Genomic DNA, 18530 nt, shown 5'->3' with positions numbered 1-18530 from the left:
ACTGATGGGCTGCATTTCCATTGCCATCGCAGTTTCAAGCACAGGGTAGCCCAAACAACTCATTTCATTTTCATTAAGGGCTAACAAATCATCTATTCAAGTACATTGCATACTCACAGTGTTCTGTAGTTTCCCAGCTCGTGCAGAGAGTTGTGACTGCTCCCTCACCATCTTGCAGACAGACTGAGCCATGCCCCCACTTCTGGGTTTTATAGTCCCCCCCCCCCCATCCCAGCAAAAGGGATGTGGCCTTCATGGCAGTGATTGACAGAACAGAGAATCTCAAGATTTTTTAAACACTAATAAGTCTTTTACTTTTCATCGATGGGAAAAATTCTCAGGGCCTGCAGAGCGGAGGAGAACTCTGAGTAATATGGCCAAAAAATCACAGCCATATGTGGTAGTGTTTTTTTTTTTCTAAAATCAAAGCACAGTCCAAACAGGAAGTGGTCAAGATGAGACTTTTAATTATATAGAATAATAATGTCTCTGGCAAGACCAGCATTTGTTGGCCATCCCTTGTTTCCCTGAACCAGGTGGTGGGGAGAGATTGCCTTGAACTCTACATTCTTCTAGGGCTTCAGATCCCAGGCCTCCGTGATGTTAAAGTCAGTGCCTGCAGCTAGAAGCTCCGCAAACCACAGCTCCAAGATGTTAAAGTCAGCAGGCCCAACACTCCGGAGCTCCAACACTAACGATCCCTGGCAAGAGATCGCTCTGCCTGCTGCTGAAGCTCTGGGCCAGCCTGTAGGGTAGGCCGCAAAGGGGGGCAATATGCGACACAGAGAAAAGACTGACTGAGGTAAGTGACTGAAAAGTTTCCCCCACCGTCCCCCAAATAAGACATACTAATAAACATTAAAACATACATTTAGACACACTAAAAATAACAAAAAGCGTGCACGGACTACAAGCTGCTGGCGACCAGACCAGACCTGTGAAAGTAAGCGTACCATAGGTCTCATGTGACTACCACTCTAAACTACTAGACTACAAAGTAACTGTGGATCTCATGCATCTTAATCTTCTGGATCAGCTGACCATGAGGACACTTATCAAATACCTTCCTAAAGTCCAAGTGCACAACATCCACTGCTCTACCTTCATTAATCACCTCTTGTCGCCTGAATCACTAAATCAATCGTTAGTAAGATGTGCTCCCCTGTTGCACCCGCACAACCATGTGGGCAACATTGAACAGCCGGGAAAAACACTAGTCAGCCAGTGCCCGTCTCTGAGGCCAAGACTAAGTAAACCAGACAATCCCGAGACAGCCAGTGCCTCTTACCTGCACACAGAAAACAAGGGACTGCACCCACACACAGAGAAAATACTATGCCACCAGGGTAAGCCTGGGGCTGCCAGCACCACCTGTTCAAGCCCAACAGTTGAGACAAACGGTCAAGAGGTAGGGCAGAAACGGAGGGAAAAGCACAAGCCTCCTCCTTCAAGACCAGGACTGACTTCCCACAACTAGCCTGAGATTACCAGGGACAGCCTGCATACAGATATAAACTTCCTTGTCATTATAAATAAACTACACCACACAAGTTAATCCTGGCCAGATTGGAGAGGCTAGGACTCTAAAATTAGGTAAAAAGTTCAGGGCTGCTGGGAGATTTGGTCAATTTGGAATTGATCTCTGCAGAAATGGGACAAGCTATGGAGTGGTGCCAGCTTCGCTAGAGCCTAGATACAAGCTGCAGTAAAGTATAGAAACATCTGCAGACCGTGTCAATTAGGTGCAAAATGCATAGAATGGATTGGATGACTGCATAAAAGACAAACACCTTGTAAATAGTTGCAGAGTTACACTTTGCTGAATGTTAATTGGATGAGGTATTGAGCCTTGTCTGGTTTTCTTGCAGATCAGGGTAAATGTTTCTAAGTTTGACCCAAGGGAAGCCCTGCTTGAATACAATGTATTAGCCTCTGTATTATTGGGTTAGGGAAACGTCTGTTATGTGTAGGGTTAATCAATATCTGTAATGGATTGCAAAGAGACCACCCCCAAGTGACAATAGACAATAGACAATAGGTACAGGAGTAGGTAATTTGGCCCTTCGAGCCAGCACCGCCATTTTAATGTGATCATGGCTGATCATCCCCAATCAGTACCCCATTCTTGCCTTCTCCCCATATCCACTGATAGGTAGGGCTGTTTTTAAGAGCCCTACCTATCTCTCTCTTGAAAGCATCCAGAGAACTCGCCTGCACCACCCTCTGAGGCAGAGAATTCCACAGACTCACAACTCTCTGTGAGAAAAAGTGTTTCCTCGTCTCCGTTCTAAATGGCTTACCCCTTATTCTTAAACTGTGGCCCCTGGTTCTGGACTCCCCAAACATCGGGAACCTGTTTCCTGCCTCTAGCTTGTGGTTCAGCCCTTCGAGGTCCCGGGATCTATAAAAGTCCACTGCCATGAGGTCCCGCATCGATCCTCTTGGAGAGCGCTTGGGACTACGTGACTTTCTGGAGTGTCTCTGTTTGAGCTAGGCCTAGAGTGCATGAACAGCCAGATACGAGGATCAAACCCGCCATGGGATAGGCACAGTGGTTGAACTGTAATTGTGTTTTGTCAAAATTAAGATTTGTTGATCAAGTGCTTGATTCAGTGGCTTTTGACTGAAACTAGACTAGGGGGAAAGTTTAGAATGAGCTATTTATACAAGTGTTGGTGAGGTCAGTGTTGACCCGGCTACATCCCCAAATCCCACACCTCATTAATCTTCTCCAAACAACATAGCACCTCCTCCTTCTTGATATTAAACTGCCCAAGCATATCCGTATACCCCACACTGTTCTCCAGGACCTTCTCCTTGGTTAATATTGGTGCAAACTCCTCATTTAGTAATTCTCTTACACCTTCTAATTCCAAGCATTAAGTTCCCCCTTTATCCAAGTTTGGTCCTGCCTTCTCCTTACTTACCCCCTTGTTTTTTAATGTATGTCTAAAATGTAATGAAATAGGAAGCACGAGTGAGTGGAGTGAATATACCAAGTGGGTGAGAGTGGTGCAATGTTGAGTTTCTCCCACCATCTCTCTGAGTTATAACCATACATCAGTGGTTTTCTTACAGATGTGCTGAGGAATTTCTCGGCCCAGTTCATCTTCTGCAGCTCTCCCACAGGACCATTAAAGCTCTCTCCCTGCAACTATCCCACTAACTCCCCATGTATCCTCTCCACAGCCTTTATTTCTCCCCCAGGTGCGGTGTCCAGGACCCAACACACCAGGTGCGGCCGAAGGACAAGAGTTCATTGTGTAAAGTCTGTGCCGCCTTCTCCTCAGCGCAGCACTGAGTGCAGAGGTGGGGAGGAAGCAACAGTGGGACAGGAAGGCTGCGAGAAACTGGACTCACACAGCACCAAACACACAGCTCATGATGCAGTTCTCTTTATTATTGGCTGAGTACAGTGAGTACAGTCACCACAGACAGTGAGAGCGGCTACAAAGAAATCAAAGCACTGGATCCACTGCTGGAAAGGATGAGTGGATCATTCTGGAGTCTTCTCTTGATTGCGCAGAAGGTAGGAACAAACAAAACCATATCCTTTGCCGCATACTTCATCATTCCAACTTCGTTTACCTAGAAGCAGGAAATAAGAAAAGCATGTACCTGTTTGTCCACAAGCAAAATGCTGCAGATGCTAAATATCTGAAAGACAATGCTGGAAATACTCAATAGGTCACGAGCACATGTGGAGAGGAGACAGGGAGGTCATTGGTGGAAATGTTTTCTCAGTTCCACTCCCCACAGATGCTGCCTGACCTGCTGAGTGTTGCCAGTATTTTCTGTTTTCTACCTGGTCTAAATGTTTCATCTATTTGTCGGAGTCTGCGAGCCATTAATGTTCCCTGACTCTTGCTCGGTGAGTTTGCCTTGTAAATAAAGGGAGTCACTTCCTGTGGAGGTGCCAGGTGTAGTCAGAGTATGTGTTGCTGAAACCTGAAGCCCCCAATATTCACGGGGGTTTGGACTGTCCTAGACTGAAGTGCCTGGACTCACCCTGGGCTGGAACTCCCTGTGTGGGCTGGACAACACACCTATGCTGTCAGAGATAAATCCAGCCCTCACCATTCCATGGACCTCACACAATGGGAGCAGAATCTGCAATCTCTGGAGCTGGAACTTCTGCAACCATCTAAATCTGGGGATTTAGACAATAGACAATAGACAATAGGTGCAGGAGTAGGCCATTTGACCCTTCGAGCCAGCACCGCCATTCAATGTGATCATGGCTGATCATCCCCAATCAGTACCCCGTCCCTGCCTTCTCCCCATATTCCTTGACTCCGCTATTTTTAAGTGCCCTATCCAGCTCTCTCTTGAAAGCATCCAAAGAACCTGCCTCCACCGCCCTCTGCGACAGAGAATTCCACAGACTCACCACTCTCTGTGAGAAAAAGTGTTTCCTCGTCTCTGTTCTAAATGGCTTACTCCTTATTCTTAAACTGTGGCCCCTGGTTCTGGACTCCCCCAACAGCGGGAACATGTTTCCTGCCTCTAGCGTGTCCAAGCCCTTAACAATCTTATATGTTTCAATGAGATATCCTCTCATCCTTCTAAACTACAGAGTGTACAAGCCCAGCTGCACCATTCTCTCGGCATATGACTGTCCCGCCATCCCGGGAATTAACCTTGTAAACCTACGCTGCACTCCCTCAATAGCAAGAATGTCCTTCCACAAATTAGGGGACCAAAACTGCACATAATACTCCAGGTGTGGTCTCACTAGGGCTCTGCACAACTGCAGAAGGACGATTCCTTTTGTTATAAAGGCCAACATACCATTCGCTTTCTTCACTGCCTGCTGTACCTTCATGCTTACTTTGATAGACTGATGTACATGGACCCCCAGATCCCGCTGTACTTCCCCTTTTCCCAACTTGACGCCTTTTAGACAGTAATCTGCCTTCCTGTTTTTGCTACCAAAGTGGATAACCTCACATTTATCTGCATTAAACTTTAACTGCCATGCATTTGCCCACTCCCCCAAGTCTTCCTGCATTCTCATAGCAACTTCCTCACAGTTCACAGTGCCACCAAGTTTTGTGTCATCTGCAAATTTGCTAATGTTACTTTGAATCACTTCATCCAAAGATTTAACATCAGTGCACATTCCAATATCTGTAGCGTTACACCCAGTGTTTGTAGAATTAGGGTGTTCCCTTGCACGTGGAGCACAGAAACAGATCATTTGGCCCATGGATCCGCGCTACTGTTGCTGCTCCACACCAGCCTCCCCCCTCCCTTCATCCGACCCCATCAACACATCCGTCTGTTCCTTTCCCCATCTACCTCTCCCTTAAATACATCTGAGCTCTCTGCCTCGATTACATGCTACTGAGCTCCACCTGCTCCCCACGCCCAAGTTAAGAAGATTTTCCCTCTTCTCGCTTAGCTTTATCGGTGGCTATTTTATATTTATGACCAGTAAACCTGGTTGCACATTTGTGGAAACATCCTCTCGACATCCACCTATAAATCCTTCACAGTGAGATCGGCCCCAGGTTGGTCACCCCTCTTCATTCTTGTGGAGAACAAGCCTCAGCCTGTTGGATCTTCTCTGCTGCTCTGTTTTGTGATCAGTTCACTGCTCCACTGCCTGTCAGTCTTTTATAAATGAGTGATATGGAAAGGTTCACAGTACGGCATGTCCACTCTAACCAGAATACACAGAGGTTGAGCATAATGTTTACACTTTTAATTTTAATTCATTTTGAAATGAATCTCATGACATTCCTTACACTTTCCTATCTGTGTTAAGTTCTTTCTTTATATGTTATGTCACAATGTACCTTCCTCTAACTCCATTGTTACCCCCTTGTACATTCCTCCTGCATAGTTACACTAAGTGTCTGTTCGCCTGACACCTGCATTACGTCCCATATATCCTCCTCTCACTGCTGGGCAGTCAGTGCAGTTTGCAGAGCACAGGACCCATGGGGTTGGTTCACTCCCTCTGTGTAATGGCAGGTCTGTTGATACCATGTTTGAAATGAACTTCCAGTAAAATATAATCTCGCAAACTGTTTCTGATCTCATTGCTTCTGGCGACCTCCCCTCCACAGCCTCCAAACTTATCGTACCCCAGCTTCGTACTGCCTGCTTCTATCTCACCCCAAAATACCACAAGCAGGTTTGCTCTGGCAGACCCAGCATCTTTGCCAGCTTCACTCAGCTGAACTCCTCTCCACACCACCTTGATTCCATCCCATCCCCCCTTGTCCATTCTCTGCCCACCTACGTCCAACACACCTCACACGCCCCTCAATTCTTTAATGCCTTTCAATTTCCAGGCCTCCGTTGCCTCATCTACACCAAGGACGTCCAGTCCCTCTACAACTCTCATCAACCTCTACACATGCCATAGAAAGCATTTCCTAAGGATGCATCATAGGATGGTTTGGGAACTACTCCACCCAAGGCTGCAAGAAATTGCAGAGAATTGTTGACACAGCCCAGACCATCACACAAACCAACCTCCCTTCCGTGACTCCATCTGCACTGCCTCGGCAAGGCCACCAACATAACCAAGGATGAGTCTCACCCCGGACATCCCTCTTCTCCCCTCTCCCATCAGGCAAACAGTATAGGTATGAAAACGCACACCTCCAGATTCAGGGGCAGCTTTTTCCCAGCTGGTATTGGGCAACTGAATCATTCTATCACCAACTAGAGAGCGTTCATTATATACCATCTACCTCATTGGAGACATTTGGTTTATCTTTAGTCTGACATTTCTGGACTTTCTTCTACTAAATGTTATTCCCTTTATCCTGTGTCTGTACACTGTGGTTGTCTTGATTGTAATCATGCGTAGTCTTTCCACGGACTAGATAGCACGCACCAAACGTGCTTTTCACTGAAGATAGAAACAAAAAGCTGAAGTACCTCAGAGGTCAAGCAGCATTTCTGGAGAAAAGCAATACCTGACATTTCGGGTTGAGACCCTGCTGCCTGACCAACTGAGTTACTCCAGGTTTTTGAGTTCTTCAATTTCAACCAGCATCTACAGTTTATTCCTACACATTTTGATTGCTTTTCACTGTACCTCGGTACATATGATAATAAACTCAACTAAACTATTAACGCTCTTTTCCACCTGGTGGAACTTGTCCTCACCCTCAACGACTTCTCTTTAGACACCTCTCACTTTGTCCAAGTGAAAGGTGTAGCCATGGGCACTCAAATGGTTCACTCACATCTTCTCACTCAACACCTGTCCCTATACCTCCCCCCTCACCTCCATCCACGACCCCAGCAGTCCTTCCATGGTGAGACAAAGGTTTTACGTGCACCTCCTGTGATCTCACCTACTGCATCTAGAATTCCCAATGTGAACTCCAGTTCATCAATGAGACCAAGCGTAAACTTGGCAACTGTTTTACTGAACACTTATACTCGGCCCGCCAAGTCCTTCTGTATCTCTTGGTTACTTACCATTTCAACTCCCTTTCCTATTCTCACATTGACCTTTGTGTCGTAGGCCTCCTCCATTGCCAGAATCGGGTCACATGCAATTGGAGGAACAGCACCTCAAATTCCACATGGGCAGCTTACAACACAAAGATATGAACACTGAATTCTCCAATTGTAGGTTTCCTCTTTCAAACAACGCCCCCGCCCCTCCAAAACACCCCCATCCCGGTCCCCAGATTCATCTCCAGCGCACACCCTCTGCTACTTTCTTCCTTCCAGCTTTACGATCCACATTCTTCAAACCAGTTTGATTTCCTTTCATATTTCTGGTCTTTGTTCCAATCATTTGTCTATCAAACACCCCACCCACCACTGGCCTGGTCTATGTCAACCTATTACATGACATGATTTGTTCTGCTTTTCCACTTTTCCACTTTTTCATCCCCCCCCCCCCCCCCCTTCAATCAATCTGAAAATTGGTCTTGACACCAAACTTCTTCACCAATGTATGACCTCTCAAAGTGCTGAAGCACTGAGTTATCCAGAACTATGTGACCGTTTTGTGTATTGACCAGCATATGCCATTCAATGTTTCTACATTTCTGTCATAGTTACACTTACGATAAAAATTTATTAGCACACAGTTTTCATTGTCCTCGTGATTGTTGGGTTGTGAGCTACTCCACTGTCGGTATAGGGATGATTTTCCATCGATCCATGTGAAAATCCCTTCCTGTGGGTATAAATCATTGCTCATTGCTGTTGGAATGCTGAGTAAGCTGCCACATAATAGTACAGGGAGGATCTGTACCTGAGCCGGAGTGAGAGCAGAATACGAGCAGCCAGGACAAGTAGGGCAGTGGATGGGAGTTTAAACTATGGACTGGCTGGGTGGGGGAATCTCATAGAAGTTACAGAATCCTTGGGATGAAAGTGAAGATCAGAGATGAGGAGCAGTAGTAACTACAAAAATGAGGGGAAAGATGGTCATGAACACAAATACAAAGTAGGATCTCTCAGAGAAAGACTGAGGTTGAGCATAATGTTTCTCTGTTTAATTTTAATTTGTTTGGAAATGAATCTCAGGACATTCCGTTCACGTTCCTGTCTGTGTTCTGTTCTTTCTTTATGTGCCGTGTCACACTGAACCTTCCTCTAACTCCAGTGTTACCCCCTTGTTCATTCCTCCTGCACAGTTACACTCGGTGTCTGTTCCCCTGACTCCTGCATTACATCCCATGTATCCTCCTCTCACTGCTGGGCAGTCAGTCCTGTTCTGCAGAGCACAGGACCCATGGGGTTGCTTCACTCCCTCTGTGTAACAGCAGTTAACCTCCCGTTCAATAGTGTGTCTGAAATTAACTGGCAGCATTTTAACATTTCTGTCAAAGATTCATTTACGATGAGTGTACTGACCTCCAGTGTTATCCGTGTGAGTTTGCACCTTCTCCCTGTGACGTGCGGTGTTCCAGCGAGTGCTCCGGTTTATGTGAGAGGAAGTAGGTTACAATTAAATGACTGAATGGATGGGGTTGATGGGATTGTACTGGGAGTTCGTAGGACTTGCACGTGGACTTGATAGGCTGAACGGTCTTCTCTGTTATAAGAAATTATGAAACATTGAACCTTGAAGTCTGCCTTTGCTATCATGGTTTGGGCAAAATATTCTCAATATATTGATTGGATAGATTCTATTAAGTTTTGATTGAAAAAAAATGTGATAATTTAATTGTAAGGATTGGCCTTAACTGTCTTCTGTTCAGCTTTAGAGAACTCATGTGATTGATTTCAATTTCATATCCCCAAATCTCTAAATTCTCATTGTTAGATTCCTTCACAGCTGCTGTGTAACGTCACTCTGCACACCAGCCTCGCCCCGTGTCATTTCCACATTTTGTGAACAAAAATAATTCAGTGTCAGGAAAAGGATTAACTGGAACGTGACTGCAGGGAGGATTGGGCAGAAAGAAGGGAAATGTTGAGGCCAGCACTGGTCAAGCACAATCGCATTGAAGGGTGGGGCAGACTTGAGGGGCCGAGTGGCCTACTCCTGCTCCCATTTTAATGTGTTGTGTTAGTGCGTATTTTATATTTATACATTGATACAGTATTGACCACTTTATAATGCTGATTCCATGAGCTGATGACGGGAAAGGAAAGTCCCAGTGATGGTGTGAGATGAAGGAGGGTGAGAGGAGCTCATGTGGAGCAGAAACGCATGAACATGTGGGATTTTATTTGTTCACAGGACGTGGTGACAGTGGCCGGACCTGCATTTATTGTCCTTCCCTGATCATCCTCTGAACATTTCAGACATTGGTCGATCTCCGGAGTCGTGGCGAGATCAGACTGAGGAAGGAGGGCAGATTTCTTACCTTGAAGAACAACAGTGAACCAGATGAGTTTTTAACAAGTCTGGCAGTTTCAGTCCCCATTACTGAGGGTAACTTGTTTCTTCAAAGTAATTGCAGTTGATTTACATGGATCCAAATTCCCTGGTGTCTGGGATTGGAATCAAACTTGTGTGCCTGGATCACCGGATATCACAGAGTAACTTAACCATTATACTGCTGCACCCTGTTGCTCTGCAGGGCGTCATGTGTAACTCTATCTCTGAACAACGATGTGACACCAGAGATCCAGTCAACATGGATTTGTGCATGGAAGGTCATGTTTGACTAATCTTCTTGAATTTTTTGAAGAGGTTACTAGGGAAATTGACGAGGGTAAAGCAGTGGATGTTGTCTACATGGACTTTAGTAAGGCCTTTGACAAGGTTCCTCATGGAAGGTTGGTTAAGAAGGTTCAACTGTTGGGTATAAGTGCAGGACTAGCAAGATGGATTCAACAGTGGCTGAATGGGAGAAGCCAGAGGGTAATGGTGGATGGTTGTTTGTCGGGTTGGAGGCAGGTGACTAGTGGGGTGCCTCAGGGATCGGTGTTGGGTCCTTTGTTGTTTGTCATGTACATCAATGATCTGGGTGAAGGTGTGGTAAATTGGATTAGTAAGTATGCAGATGATACCAAGATAGGGGGTGTTGTGGATAATGAAGTGGATTTCCAAAGTCTACAGAGTGATTTAGGCCATTTGGAAGAATGGGCTGAAAGATGGCAGATGGAGTTTAATGCTGATAAATGTGAGGTGCTACACCTTGGCAGGACAAATCAAAATAGGACATACATGGTAAATGGTAGGGAATTGAAGAATACAGTTGAACAGAGGGATCTGGGAATAACCGTGCATAGTTCCTTGAAGGTGGAATCTCATATAAATAGGGTGGTAAAGAAAGCTTTTGGTATGCTAGCCTTTATAAATCAGAGCATTGAGTATAGAAGCTGGGATGTAATGTTAAAATTGTACAAGGCAGTGGTGAGACCAAATCTGGAGTATGGTGTACAATTTTGGTCGCCCAATTATAGGAAGGATGTCAACAAAATAGAGAGAGTACAGAGGAGACTTACTAGAATGTTGCCCGGGTTTCAACAACTAAGTTACAGAGAAAGGTTGAATAAATTAGGTCTTTATTCTCTGGAGCGCAGAAGGTTAAGGGGGGACTTGATATAGGTCTTTAAAATGATGAGAGGGATAGACAGAGTTGATGTGGATCAGCTTTTCCCTTTGAGAATAAGGAAGATTCAAACAAGAGGACATGACTTCAGAATTAAGGGACAAAAGTTTAGGGGTAACATGAGGGGGAACTTCTTTACTCAGAGAGTGGTAGCGGTGTGAAATGAGCTTCCAGTGGAAGTGGTGGAGGCGGGTTCGTTGGTATCATTTAAAAATAAATTGGATAGGCATATGGATGAGAAGGGAATGGAAGGTTATGGTATGAGTGCAGGCAGGTGGGACTAAGGGAAAAAAGTTGTTCGGCACGGACTTGTAGGGCCGAGATGGCCTGTTTCCGTGTTGTAATTGTTATATGATATTGACTGTAACCTGTCCTTTGAAAAGGACTGTGGATGGTCAGGGAAGGACAACAAATGCAGGTCTGGTCAGTGTGGTGACGCAGCTAACGTGTCATCATTAACTGTACCTTGCATAAGTCGTTTAGGCCAATCCAAGCGGGTGTTTTTTCGTCGCTCACTGTACCAATCACCTTGACAATGAATGTGTCGTGTTCCTTCGAGTTCACAGTAACCAGATTTGCATAATGTGGTTGGGCATTGCACATCACCTTTAAACAAACAAAATAGTTTATCTGTTGCAGTGAGTTTTATCCTCTCACAAGCCTCCAAATAAATCATCCAAATAGACGTTCGAAATTGGACAACTTTGTCCACTTGAATCAGATTTCTTGTTCTTTAATCTCTCTGATGTCAACCCCAGCTCTGTGTTAACTCCTGGGTGTGGAGTTTCCCCCAAATCCCCAATATTTCACCCACTGGCCCGAGCGATAGAAACTGGAGCCCACGGCTGCAGTGAAGCACACCCTGGATCACAGGGACTCATCGCAAGTAATTCAACGAGAGGATGTGCTGTGAGTTCATGGGAATGAAGCAGCAGAGAGCAATGTTCCCCAGGCCTCCCAGAGCAACAACTGGTTTCAGGGACTTACCTCAGCATCTGACCATGTCTTTTTGACAGAGAAAAAACGGTGGCAAGATTTTAAGGAAGGAAAATAAAACCAGTCTTCATCACACGGTCCTTTGACTAGTTCTCGTTTTTCAAGGTGATGCTGAGTCTCCTCCAGTCCCAAGGAATTTGTCTCTGTCAGTTAAAGAGAATTCAGAATTAAACCAACTCACCGATCAAAGGGCTTTCCGCAGCGAGTCCCATTTGTCTGCATTTGGCCCATATCCTCTCATAATTTTTCTATCCATGTACCCGTCCAAGTATCCTTGATACATTGTAAATGTACCTGCCTGTACCACTTCCTCTGGCACCCTCATTGTGAATAACATGCCCTCCCCTACACTGTGCTATATATGTTCTATCGATGCACCTCTTGAATTTATAAACCCCTCACTTATAACTCAAGCCCACCAGACATGGCAACATAAATTCCGAGTGGGGTGCCACCAACATCTTATCCAGCTGTAACATGGATCCCAACTCCTTTAATCTTTGATGAGGGAAAGCGTGACAAACGCCTTCTTCACCACCTTGTCCACCTGTACCACTCACTGAGCTATGTCATTGTATCCGAGGACTCTTTGACCGGCAATGACCCTCGGACTGTTTCTTGAATAAAATTAGTTTTCTACACTCAAGACCCCACCACTGGTCACAAGCCACTGGCACGCCACACAGAAATAACATTATAGACAATAGACAATTGGTGCAGGAGTAGGCCATTCGGCCCTTCAAGCCAGCATCGTCATTCAATGGGATCATGGCTGGTCATCCCCAATCAGTACCCCGTTCCTGCCTTCTCCCCATAACACATGACTCCGCTATATTTAAGAGCCCTATCTAGCTCTCTCTTCATGGTATCCAGATAACCGGCCTCCACGGCCGTCTGAAGCATAGAATTCCACAAACTCACCACTCTCTGTGTGAAAAAGTGCTTCCTCATCTCCACTCTAAACATTACTTTGACCACCCACTGACATGCTCGCTGTGATCACAGACATAATTTCTTGTGCAATCTTCTTTCCTCATCTCCCCTCCCCCATCTCTCCTCCCCCTGATCCCCTCCCTCAGTCCAACTTCCTCAGAAAAATGTGTGTCACAAACATGTCAATGGGTGTCATTCTCTTGTGCTTGTGATGTGACCAAGTTTGGGAATTAAATATTAGGTTAAGCTCGATATAGGAAGAGGCAAAATGAAACAGGAGAGGTGGTCCTGTTAATAAATGACGGGATAATGTCAGTGGAGAGAAAGGATCATCGTTCAGGAAATGGCGACACAGCATCGATTTGGGTTGAACTGAGAAACGGCAATGGTCAGAAGACTTTGGTTGGATTTGCCCGTGGTCACCCACCAGTGGTCGTGTGGTCTAGGGTACATATCAGGAAATTAGAGGCACATTTAGGTAGAGTAATGACACATATATAAGTGATTTTGATCTTCAGAAGGATTAGGTAACACAATTTAATAATAAATATGGAGAGACATATGCACTGAGTATTCCTGGTGGCTTTCAAGATCATTCCTTTAAGGGAATAAAAATCTCAGTATTGTGCAATGAGAAAGGGTTAATTAATAATGTTTTCGTTGAAGGGCCTTCAGGTACATTGATCTTTGTCATGAAGTTTTATGTTAACATTCTCACTCGTCTTGGACAAATCAAGACCAATGCGTTACAACTAGGGTGAGCAAGCTACAAAGCTGTGTGGCACGGGTCAACTTTGGTCGGTCAGGTGATTGGGAGAATACATTCACAGGTAAGACAGGAGAAAAGCAATGGTTGGCATAATCTTTTAAGACACACTCGTATTATTTAAATTATACTCAACATTTCATCAGGATGCGATTATCTCATTAAAAACAAACAAGATTGTATCCTTCCAGATTTCCAGCAACTGCAATATTTTTGCATTTCTAAGCATGTCAATCTGATTATCAAATGACGAGTAACTGCAACCTTTCTCTGGTTCTTTCACTCCCCACCCCCAGGACTCACTCCACCTGTACCATTGCCAGCACTCTGGCCATCCTCCCTCAAGCCTCCATCCTCACCCACACAGTGGGCAAGTACACTGCATCCGTTGCATTGGACCAGTGCCTGCAGAACATTCTCCTCTGCATCCCCTAGGTTCCTGACAGAGAGTCACATATCCCTCTTCCTGCAACTCTGTTTTCCTGTGAAGCATCACCGTGGAGAAATCTCTGTCTCCTGATGTGGAGGAGAGTCTCCAACTCACCTTCCAACTCAGCAGCTCGGAGATGAGTATCCCAGACAAGAGACATTTCCTACCACATCCCGACCAGTCCCAGTGTCCACAAATTCCCATGTTCCACAATCCCAACACAGTGCCTGTGCATTCATTCCTCACACCAATATATTTCTAAAGCTCCTGGAATCAATGGACCTTACCTGCCACATCACTGGCAAGCAGTGCGGTCAGCACCAAAACCCACACCAGCATCATGTTTCCTTCCTCGAACCTGAAACACAAGAAAACAATTCATCATTAGTGTCAAATTTCACAGTGAAGGTGGGCATATCCTGCTGCCGTTCCCACCTCTCTCTCTCTCCCAGCTCTCTGTGTCGATGAGGTTTCCAATGCTGTTGCATCCTTATATACGTGTAGTTCTGGCATCTTGGAGGCTTTTGGAATCAAACTCAATTGGCTGCAGCAATCTACGTAAAACTCCTGCTGACTAATCACTGACTGACAGATTAGGACAAGATGAACAGGAAGCCGCAGAATTGTCTTGTGAGCTCCAAGTGTGACTGTAGAATGTGGCACTGTATCTGAACACTAATGCCCCTGTCCCACTTAGGAAACCTGAACGGTAACCTCTGGAGACTTTGCGCCCCACCCAAGGTTTCCGTGCGGTTCCTGGAGGTTTTTGTCAGTCTCACTACCTGCATCCTCTACCTGCAACCTCCGGCAACCACCTGCAACCTCCGGGAACTGCATGGAAACCTTGGGTGGGGCGCAAAGTCTCCAGAGGTTTCCGTTCAGGTTTAGGAATGGAAACTGTAGAAAGTGTTTATGGTCCCATTATGTGTTTATGGTATTAGGGTCTAATGAATATTATCAACAGGAACAATTAATATGTAACGTTCAGACAAATACTTCAACAAAAACATTATTGACTCAGAACACCTCACTCATTCCTCTACTCACTCTGGTCTGTTTCCTCTCCGTTTACAATCACGATTGGAAGATCCCCATCCATCACCGACTCTGTAAAGTTTGTAATCCATTTGTATGGAGCTGGTTCAATTTAGCATCTGGGCCACTATTCAACAAGGAACTGTAGTGAAGTCTGCTCAGAAGGAGCATGGAAGGATGGGGAGATCATGGGCTGCTGGATGCTTGTTGCATTTACAGGCGCAGATGAGGGAGATCCCTGCAGGAACATGATGTGGGAAGGAATCCACTGGATCTTCAGTGGGATGGGACTGATGGGCCAAATGGTCCTTTCTCTATCTGGATTTTCCCTTGTTCCCCAAACACTTCACACTCTGAAGGCAGAGCAAGTGGTCTCTTGGACCCATTGTACTTTCAGCTTCATCGTCAACCTCTGGTAGAATCATAGAATAATACAAATCTACCCAGAAGGAGGCCATTTGCCCTGTAACCACACAAGATGTAACACCTGTCCCTAAACTTCCTAACTTATTTCCATCCCGGAACTTCAGCAACCCTTCCAGGTAAATCAGAGATTAATATTCATGTCCTACAATCTTGTCAATTGTATTTGGTGCTTGTGATGTGGCCCCCTTTACATCGGCAAGTTGAGAATAGACTAGGTGACTGTCTCAGCTAAACACACACCAACCATTTGAATACCCCTTCTCATTCATATACCCACATTTATGTCCTTGCCGTCTAACAAACCCAATGTCACGAACAATGAATTCTCCAACTTTCAACTAATACCCACCTTCCCCTCCTCACCCCTTCTTTCATAACTGGGAGAGAGAGAGCTGGGAATGGCAGCAGGATATGTCCACCTTCACTGTGAAACTTGACACTAATGATGAAAGTAAGCATGCAGGTACAGCAAGCACTGAAGAAAGCAAATGGTATGTTGGCCTTCTTAACAAGAGTAGTTGAGTATTGGAGCAAAGAGGTCCTTCTGCAGTTGTATAGAAACATAGACATAGAAACATAGAAATTAGGTGCAGGAGTAGGTCATTCGGCCCTTCGAGCCTGCAATATGATCATGGCTGATCATCCAACTCAGTATCCCATACCTGCCTTCTCTCCATACCCTCTGATCCCCTTAGCCACAAGGGCCACATCTAACTCCCTCTTAAATATAGCCAATGAACTGGCCTCGACTACCCTCTGCGGCAGAGAGTTCCAGAGATTCACCACTCTCTGTGTGAAAAAAGTTCTTCTCATCTCGGTTTTAAAGGATTTCCCCCTTATCCTTAAGTTGTGACCCCTTGTCCTGGAATTATAGGGCCCTACTAAGACCACACCTGGAGTATTGTGTGCAGTTTTGGTCCCCTAATTTGAGGAAGGACATTCTTGCTATTGAGGGAGTGCAGCATAGGTTTACAAGGTTAATTCCTGGGACGACGGGACTGTCATATGCTGAGAGAATGGAGCCGCTGGGTTTGTGTTCTCCGGAGTTTAGAAGGATGAGAAGGGATCTTATTGAAACATATAAGATTATTAAGGGTTTGGACACGCTAGAGGCAGGAAACATGTTCTCGATGTTGGGGGAGTCTAGAACCAGGGGGACTGAATAAGGGGGAAGCTATTTAGAACGGAGACAAGGAAACACTTTTTCTCACACAGCGTTGTGAGTCTGTGGAACTCTCTGCCTCAGAGGGCGGTTCTCTGAATACTTTCAAAAGAGAGCTAGATAGGGCTCTTAAAGAGAGCAGAGTCAGGAGATATGGTGAGGAGGCAGGAACGGGATATTGATTTGGGGATGATCAGCCATGATCACATTGAATGGCGGCATTGGCTCGAAGGGCCGAATAGTCTATTCCTGCACCTATTGTCTATTGTCTATTGTCCCTCTCAACCTAATGCTTCTACAGTTCTTCCACCATCTCCCACCACTTTTCTCCCTTCCCCTCCCATCCCTCCTGTGTGCTCCTCTCTCATCCCCTATTCTCATCATTCCTCCTCCACCATATCCCTCCCTCTGGCTTTACATTTCACTCCTTCTCTTCTTTCTTTATCTGAGACCATCTGCCAATCACACCCTATCACATCTATCCACCTATCACTTGCCAGACATTTCCCCATGTCCGTCTCTCTTTTCCAGCTTTCTCCCCCAACTACAATCAGTCTGCACAAGGGTCCCTTCCCGAACGTTGTCTGTCTGTTTCCTCCACAGGTGTTGCCCACGTTTCTCCACCGCTTTCTGTTTTGTTCAAGTTCAAAAGGTAAATGTGTATAAAATGTGGGGTTAGAGAGGATAAAGAGAGAGAAGAGATACCAGGATGGACAGCATTTGTCGTGAACAGGACACAGCGGGAGGAAAAGTGTCCTGAACCACGGCACTCAGAGGGCGAGTCTCTGAGGTTTTAACGAACAGACTGTGACTGCTATCTTTGCTACATGTTGTTTCTTTGTATTGGGTGCAACTTATATCATAAATCTTCTCCATGTAACCAATAGACCTGTACCCACAGTGATTGTTGTGGTCACAGACAAGTCTCTAGAATTAGGTTACAATGGTTGTGTAAATGTTATACTTGGAGCGTAGTGTAGGATAATGGGAGGTTGTGTTGTTTGATGGGAGAAATAGCAAAACAGAACATTTCACGTGGTGAGTAGCCAATAAATGTTGGTGTGTGGAGGGGTGCAGGCATGTTGGTTCACCAGATGTAGAAAGTTAATCTGGAGCTGGAACAAGCAATTATGAAGCCTGGTACTGGGATGGTGTCAACACTTGGCTTGTATGAGAAGAGAAACTTCCCTTTGCCGAAGGCTCACTGACTCTACACTGACCATCAATATCCATTCACAATTGTTCCATGTTATCCTATTTTCTCATCCACTGACTGCAAATGATTTACGATTAACCTGCATATTGGCACAACTTTGGGATGTGAGAAGAAGCAGGAGCATGCGGAGGAAACGCACGTGATCACAGGGAGATTGTCCAAACTCGTCACATACTGCTGCTGAGGTCAGGATCAAATGCTGGTCTGTGGCAGTGTGAGGACTGTGCTGCCAATATCGTATTCTGTGGGGAGTCCAGAGGTCATAGCATCAGAATTAAAGAATGTTCCTTTAGGAAGGAGATGAGGAAGAATTTCTTTAGTGAGAGTGTGGTGTATATGTGAGATTCATTGCCACAGAAAGCTGTGGAGGTCAAGTCCATGGATATTTTTGAGGCAGAGATAGATAGATTCTTGATTAGTATGGGTGCCAGGTGTTATGGGGTGAAGGCAGACGAATGAGGTTGTGATGGAAAGATAGATCAGCCATGATTGAATGGCAGAGTTGACTTGATGGGCAAAATGGGCTAATTCTGTTCCTATCACTTATGAACTCATGAACTTAGTGGTCACAT

The 18530-nt window shown here is 45.4% G+C and overlaps 1 protein-coding gene across 2 annotated transcripts; it reads right to left on the bottom strand.

Annotated features, from left to right (window-relative positions):
* Nucleotides 1-1028: 1028 nt before the first annotated feature.
* On the bottom strand, nt 1029-14658 carry LOC129707845 (C-type lectin BpLec-like). 2 transcript variants are annotated; one of them, XM_055653240.1, is made up of 5 exons: nt 14407-14658; nt 11982-12133; nt 11460-11600; nt 8047-8158; nt 1037-3588 (listed from the first exon to the last, which is right to left on the bottom strand). In XM_055653240.1, exons 1-5 carry the CDS (start codon nt 14459-14461, stop codon nt 3497-3499), a joined length of 552 nt encoding a protein of 183 aa, XP_055509215.1. In that variant the 5' UTR covers nt 14462-14658; the 3' UTR covers nt 1037-3496. The 2 variants fall into 2 exon arrangements, with proteins under 2 accessions (XP_055509216.1, XP_055509215.1); XM_055653241.1 differs by lacking the exon at nt 8047-8158 and having other exon boundaries at nt 1029-3588.
* Nucleotides 14659-18530: the final 3872 nt, after the last annotated feature.

The sequence above is a fragment of the Leucoraja erinacea genome, chromosome 22 (assembly GCF_028641065.1).
Source record: "Leucoraja erinacea ecotype New England chromosome 22, Leri_hhj_1, whole genome shotgun sequence".
In the NCBI taxonomy this organism is placed as follows: domain Eukaryota; kingdom Metazoa; phylum Chordata; class Chondrichthyes; order Rajiformes; family Rajidae; genus Leucoraja; species Leucoraja erinaceus.
This window is presented reverse-complemented; position numbering and strand designations above follow the sequence as displayed.

Coding starts and splice junctions, on each gene's coding strand:
- LOC129707845 (XM_055653240.1), bottom strand. CDS start 14,461: ATGATGCTGGTGTGGGTTTTGGTGCTGACCGCACTGCTTGCCAGTGAT. Junction 12,134..14,406: donor GCTTGCCAGTGATGTGGCAG/GTAAGGTCCATT, acceptor TTTAACTGACAG/AGACAAATTCCTTGGGACTG. Junction 11,601..11,981: donor AGACATGGTCAGATGCTGAG/GTAAGTCCCTGA, acceptor GTTTGTTTAAAG/GTGATGTGCAATGCCCAACC.